Raw genomic sequence first — 6,738 nt, forward strand, 5'->3', positions numbered from 1 at the left:
AGGGGGAGGGGTGACAAACAAGCAAACAACCAGACCTGGGGAATCAAACCCATTACGCGTCGCGTAAGGAGCGACCGATGGCATTGTCCACGTCCGCAAGCTACGAGACAAGGGAGTTTTTTTAGAGAAAGACAAGGGAGTTGAGTCCATGTTGGCAAGGCTCATTTGCTTCGTCGCGAAGAAAGGCGAAACCTAAGTCGTCCCCTCCACCCGATGCCTCCGTTTGTCTCGCTTCTCTCTCTCTCTCTCTCTCTCGCCTTCGGCGGCGGTGCCCTCCTTCCCTCCCTCCCTCCCCGACGACGGTGCTCTTTGATGTTGTCGATCCCCTTTCGTCTATCTCCCTCTTTCCCGATTTAGATCGACGAAGCCGGGCATGTCCAGTCCACCCTTTTCTCGACCAGCCCCGGTGTCGGCGCCCAGCGACCATGTCAACAGGAGGAAGGAACCTATCGTTGTAAGGAAGGGGCCACAAAGTAGATGACGTCATGTTAGATGTAAGGTATTATTTTACATCTAGATGTGACATAATCGGATCCTTTCTGTTAGCTTTGATAAACCGTGTCGCGAGCTGCATCTTATAGTAAAAGATGAACAGTTTGTCTAATTCACATCTAGATATTTTTTAAGGATGTCACATCTAACCTCCCACAAGTATATAATGCATCAACAAGAAACAAAAAAAACTAGAACAAAAAAAATAGACCACAAACAGAGTGAAAATCAGCTTAGATGTGACATAATGTCACATCTAGATGTGTCCTAGACAGACCCAAAGATGAAATTCGTTCTTTCTTTTTTCTTTCTAGATAATAGAGACCCACTTGTCTACAATCAATAGTACCATCGAAAATTATTAGCAACTATACCAACTATCCATTTCCGTAAGAACGATTTTAATTCGGCCACTATAAAATCACTTCGATTGTCTACATCAATACCGGATGACACCTAACTCTTCACTTATGCAGCTACTGCATCATCACCATGATCAGAAACATATCTAGTTTCCTCACTGCGGCTACTTCGGCTAGTCCAAATCAGACGCAGGGCGCTGATGAGGAAGCTGCATGCTGGAGATATCCTCTCGCGGAAGATGACCCAGAGAACCTTCTCCCTCGGTGTGGCCTGCGTCCCCAAGCTTCGCGTCACTCTCGAGCAATGGCAAGGTACACTTCCTGTTCTTCCTGAAGACGAGGTAGAGGATCGCGGCGATGTATATCAGCATGCCGAGGAACCCAAATATACCGGAGAACACTTGGGAGACGGTGGATAGTCCACTGTGAAGAAGCAGCCTGACGAAGCTCGTTATCAGGAAGTAGATGTTGATGACCATGATGAAGGAGCCGATCGCCCATGTGAGCACGGAGATCTGCACCGGAATGGAAATTGGACGCGCTATTATATGAGTATAATTGGATTGCTGCAGCATCATTGTGTATATCCAAATTATGCGATGAACGACTTACGAATCTTGAATTTGTGTGTGGCCCCATCTTTGTTTTGCTGCTGGTGAATTTAAGGAGTGGTACTAGAGCAAAAGGAAGTTCAAATGACAGAATCATCTGCATACAGCAGTAGGGGATTAGTTAGAAGTAGACTTAGGAAATGAACAGTGTGACTGCATGTGCAGTGCACCGAAGCAAAGATCATCAGCAATGTGATGTTAAGAACAGAGTTGCAGTGATTACCGAAGCAATGATAATCAACTTCCCAGCTGCTGAGGAACCGCCAATTAGTGACACAATCAGACTAGGCACAATTGCCAGGGACCTAGTTAGAAGGTTCCGTAACCAGGGCGTCATCCGAAGATCCAGAAACCCCTGGAGTAAGAAAAGAGTAAAGGTCAACCACTACTAGATGACAATTCATATATTTTGCCCAAAGCTTACTACCATCTCTACACATTTTACAATCCAGTTTAGCTTGATTAAGCCTGCAATCAATGGTAGATACACCATGTTTTCGAACTTTCCTGCTCATTTTATTCACAATTTATTTAAACAAGAAAAGATGGAACATCAATACGAGAATACATTCAAAACATAATTTTGTTATTCTAATAATTACTTTCAACATCAAACCTACATAAAGCTAAATATGATACTAAATGTCGTTAACAATCGCACAACATGGTCGGAGCCTTCATGAATTAGAACAAGATATGGTGTGCCAATAAGCTTTGCAGATTGCAACATATGGCTAACAATGAAGAATAGTAATAGAAGTGACACAAAACCTGCATGACATATTGTCCTGCATAAGTTCCTGTAATCGTAGAACTCTGGCCAGATGCCAATAAGGCAATAGCGAACACCTTTGAGCTCCAATTTCCGAGGACATTCTACAACAATAGGCAAAAGGCGATATGGGATCAGAATGTATACTGCAATATGGAATGTCTATTTGGGAGCCCTTAATGCATGAGTACCACTTCAACAAAAAATTAGTAAAAGCCAAATCCTCAAAGTAAGAGATAACTTTTTTCATCAGAAAGCGTTTCATATTTATCAAAATAAGAAAAATACGGAGGTTTGCGTAAGACCTTTGCAAACGCCCAGCTTAGCACATGACGTATACAGCAACGTCTTTCAACAAATGTCCAGCTGATTAGCAGAGAACTTCTGCCGAAACCATAGTACTCCATCCGCCTTGATTAACTTGTCACAGGAATGGATAAAAATGGATGTATCTATAACTAAAATACATCTAGATACATCCATTTCCGTGACAAGTAATTCCAGACGGAGGGAGTATGTAGCACAAAATGAACAACATAGTCTACATCGCCAGCTAATAAAACAATACAAACACCACAAGTGTCTGACCAACCTTTAACAAGAATGAAGCTTTGTTAAGATCTAGATCATTGCAATTCATCCGGTCTTCAGGGTTCAAATTATCTGCACTGCAAACTGCACCACTAACAGATATGATAGAGATGTTGATCAGAAATGCTACTGTGAGGGCAAATGCACTTTCAATCATATAGAATCTACAGGCCTCCTGCAAGAAAGTGGAAACATATGTATGTCAACTTCATGCTTGTACTTCTGAAATTAGTAACGCAGATATGCTCAGAAGTCGGAACACATAAATTGTTTAGTCTCAATTTAGTAGAGCACATCAGCAAGGGTAAACAAATTAGGTGTACACAATCAGGTATCAAATTAAGAGTATATTAACACAGATAGAAAAACTCAGTTATACATCAAATATCAGATAATATTCATTAGGTTAAGTTAAGATAGATTACTTTGATCCCATGAACTGATCGTGGTACTTTTCTTGACAGTACCAATGCTGAGTGGAGAAAAAGATTGTGCCTGCATTTTTTTTATCAAAACATGAAAAAGGTCCGATGTTACAAATGATAGAAATATTTGAGGGAACATGGTGGATGTGAAGCTTACGGCATCACCATAGCACCAAGTAGTGAGATAGCAAGACCTGTAGCTCCATCTCCTTTAATTTCAGGAACAAAAAGGCCTCGCACAACTTCTGAAGAATTTGGTTTAGAATACCCAAGTTCAACTAAGAAGCAAGTTGCTATCAAGAATACCAAAAATGCTATCAGAAATTCCAGTTTACGGACCTGCACAAAGCAAATCAATATGCAACATGAGCAACAAGAGAGATATAGAGAGTGCTTGTGCTGGTGAACTAATACAATACTGATGATCTGCTAATGTATGCTAACTGCTAGAAAAGCACATTTAAATACTGGTTTGTTTTGTTATATAACAAATGAAAACAAACACATCGCCCCTTCCAAGAAAATAAATTATGTCTGGAATCAAAACTAAACCTCATAGAAAAATACTTGCTGGTGAAGATAAACAGGACATGTTCTTACCCCATATTGTTGCAGGAACAGGAGCATCAGAGTGCTGAGCCCAGTTATGAGAACACCACACCATATCGGAATTTTGAAGAGCATGTTCAAAGCAAAAGCGGTTCCAATTACTGAAACGAATAAGCAACCACCAAAGCTGGTTAGATATAATTACAACTTTAACTGACAGTTCCCCCATCACAAAATGCTATTTTAAATTTGGAGTTGCTTTATAGTACTATGACATCATCTGCAAATAAGACGAAAAGGCTGAACTACTGAATCCAGGTAGCTCTGTAGTTCAGTTAGAATGCAACGTTTGCACGTTTTAATACCTTCAGGAATGTCGCACGCAACTACAGCCAGTTCTGCAAGAATCCATAAGATGAAATTTGTGACCTTGGGATATTCATCCCTGCAGTGCTCAGCAAGATGCTTCCCTGTCATGCAGCGGAAGTTTAAAAAAATATTGGCAACATACGCTCAACGAAACAAGGATAAGTGCTAGTGCTGCATGTCTCGTAATACTGACCAGTCACAACCCCAAGGCTGGCTGCAAGTGATTGAATTACAAGTGCAGCACATGACGCGATAAGTATGATCCAAAGAAGCTGCCAAGAAAACGAGACGGTCATGCTTAATGGTAGATATAATCATCAGATAGCTGAATGGCAGATGAAGGAAGTACAGTCCATAGAGTTCCCAACTTTAAAGGAAAGATAGGATGGACAGTACCCAAAAATATGCTAGAGACAAAGGAAAAAAGGACACACCTCATATTTGTATTGTGCTCCAGCCTGTAGGTCGGTCTCAACTGCAATATGGACAAAATTTATTTTCATGAGCTGAAAGCGATAGCGAATGAATAGACGGAACAAAATGAACACCAAATCCAGCTAATCTTACAATTGCCAGGATCGATATACGCGATAGAGACGAGAAAGCCGGGCCCTATGTATGAAAATAAGTTCTTCCAGCTATTTTTCTGCAACAGCACAAATCAACCAGTAGTTGGTTAGTTTTCCTCATCTGTATCAACTGTCCAGAAATAAATTCAGCAAACAAACTGATTTGGCACATAAGGTCAAGAAACTGCAAATTCTTTACACGTCAGTACATCAGATGCACATGAAAGAACAATCTTGTAGGAGGAAAGAGTGGGCCTAAGCCTAACTGGTAACCCTTGAAATTAGCTGCATGCCATGGTGATATATTTTCTTTCTTTCTTCAAAACCAATCAAGAACTTTCAAGCACATGTAGCATACCTCGGGGATGACAATCTGATCAACATCTATGCTGTCAATGAGAGGAGTCCCCGGTCCATTCGAGAGATTGTTGTTCTGCCCGACACTAGTCATGAACTGCGGCTGCGATGAGCCTTGCCTCGGGCCACTCATACTCACTCTCTCCCGATGACACCCTGAAGCCGATGAGCTGCAAGCACAACACAAGGCGCAGTTATTTGTAGGTACGCTTTGCAATGGCGCTATCTCGCCCGCTTATAAGTACATAAAGAATATGCCTAGTGGAGGCGTAAGAAATCTTCCCGGCGGTAGGATTGCACTTGTAAGGACCATAGCCACTAACACGAGAAGATAAGGTAAACGAACATCAAGACCCGGAAACAGTGGACACCAAAAAGATACACCACAGAGTCACAGTGTGTGTGTACACAAAAGTGGCAATTTCAACCAATCTTGATCTGGCAATTGGGACGACGCTCTGAGGCCTGAGGCAAAGACATCTGCTTTTCAGACGGGGATATATATTCGTCCGCGCAAATTGGACGGCCGGGAGGTAAAGGGGGTTGAATGTGTGATTACCAACGCAGCATCGGGAATATAGAAACAATAAACAGTACCTAATAGTATCTGTTAGCAGTGGCTAATATTGAATTGCAAGCTTCAACGGCGACGTAGTAGCGCCAGCTTTATCCCATACGGAAGCTAAGCAATTGGAACGGGATCCTACGGGCATGTGGTGCAAGAGGGAGGTAAAATAATACTATATGGAAAGGGGTTTAGTGGAGCTTAATGGCGGCCGGGAGTGGCATGAGGTCATCAATCTCAGACGCCACGAACGAAAAGATGGCACTGAACCGTGAGGGTTAAGGAATCCGGGCAGTGATGGAGGATCCTCCTCATCGTAGATGAGAATGGTAAGAATTAACTAGGGAAAAGGATTGAGATCAAGAGCGGGGCTTGTGCGTGCATGCCGCATGCCTGCATCTCACTCCGAGATTCATTCCTAGAGAAATCCTTCCGCCTCCGTGGGAAAAAACTCCCGTCTTGCGGCGATCACGCCGATGGGATTACACGGAGCGAAACGAAAAAACAGAGTCCCGCGAGATGGGCGGCGGAAGCGTGCCCGGATCTGGGCGGCGCGAATTGCATGGCCTGGAGGACGGAGAGAGAGAGGAGAGGGCCCGTGCCGGGCGTACCTGACTGACTTCGGGCGGTTGGGCGGCGGCGGCGGGGGGGCGGGAGGAGGGAGAGAAGGGCGGAGACGTCGCCGCCTCTTCTTACTTAAGTCTTCTCCTGCTCTGCTGCGGCCTCGCGTCTCCTGGCAGACAGAACAGGAGTCGCCGAGTGGAGTCCCGTGGTCCAGCACAGTCCTCCAAGGAAAGGAAGTACTACGTCTGGTCTGACACACGACCGGAGCCCGGGCGCCACGTCGCTCGCGGCCTGGCAGCCGTCGGGCCGGGGGAGCGCGGGACCGCGTCCGTCCGATCACGCCGCTCTGCTTCTTTTTTTTTTCTCTTTGGGCTGCACGCCGCTCTGTTGGTGACGCTGCGAGCGAAGCCGTCTCCGTCCGTGTGCTTCCGGTGGCTCGGAAGAATGGAAGGTCACCGACCTCTCTGCTCTCGCTCTCGATCTCGTGGGCGTGGACCGGCCGCTGCAGCGGA

At 44.5% G+C, this 6,738-nt stretch overlaps 1 protein-coding gene across 3 annotated transcripts; it reads right to left on the reverse strand.

Moving 5' to 3' along the window:
- Positions 1 to 772: 772 nt before the first annotated feature.
- Positions 773 to 6,429, reverse strand: LOC119329292 (metal transporter Nramp3-like). Of its 3 annotated transcripts, none has more exons than XM_037602306.1 (14): positions 6,274 to 6,429; positions 5,099 to 5,267; positions 4,739 to 4,817; positions 4,606 to 4,646; positions 4,365 to 4,443; positions 4,168 to 4,272; positions 3,854 to 3,963; positions 3,411 to 3,592; positions 3,254 to 3,323; positions 2,830 to 3,003; positions 2,237 to 2,341; positions 1,689 to 1,820; positions 1,467 to 1,562; positions 773 to 1,369 (listed from the first exon to the last, which is right to left on the reverse strand). In XM_037602306.1, the coding sequence occupies exons 2-14, from the start codon at positions 5,228 to 5,230 to the stop codon at positions 1,028 to 1,030; spliced, it is 1,647 nt and encodes a 548-aa protein (XP_037458203.1). In that variant the 5' UTR covers positions 5,231 to 5,267; positions 6,274 to 6,429; the 3' UTR covers positions 773 to 1,027. The 3 variants fall into 3 exon arrangements, with proteins under 3 accessions (XP_037458203.1, XP_037458206.1, XP_037458205.1); XM_037602309.1 differs by lacking the exon at positions 6,274 to 6,429 and adding an exon at positions 5,695 to 6,024; XM_037602308.1 differs by lacking the exon at positions 6,274 to 6,429 and adding an exon at positions 5,356 to 5,576.
- Positions 6,430 to 6,738: the final 309 nt, after the last annotated feature.

This window comes from Triticum dicoccoides, chromosome 7A (assembly GCF_002162155.2).
Source record: "Triticum dicoccoides isolate Atlit2015 ecotype Zavitan chromosome 7A, WEW_v2.0, whole genome shotgun sequence".
NCBI classification, from domain to species: Eukaryota; Viridiplantae; Streptophyta; class Magnoliopsida; order Poales; family Poaceae; genus Triticum; species Triticum dicoccoides.

Bases quoted from the DNA above. Each gene is read 5' to 3' on its own strand.
- LOC119329292 (XM_037602306.1), bottom strand. From the start codon at position 5,230: ATGAGTGGCCCGAGGCAAGGCTCATCGCAGCCGCAGTTCATGACTAGT. The intron at 4,647-4,738 runs GTAAGATTAGCT...TCCATATTGCAG, and splicing joins GTATATCGATCCTGGCAATT to TTGAGACCGACCTACAGGCT. The intron at 3,324-3,410 runs GTAAGCTTCACA...AAAAAAATGCAG, and splicing joins CTTGGTGCTATGGTGATGCC to GCACAATCTTTTTCTCCACT.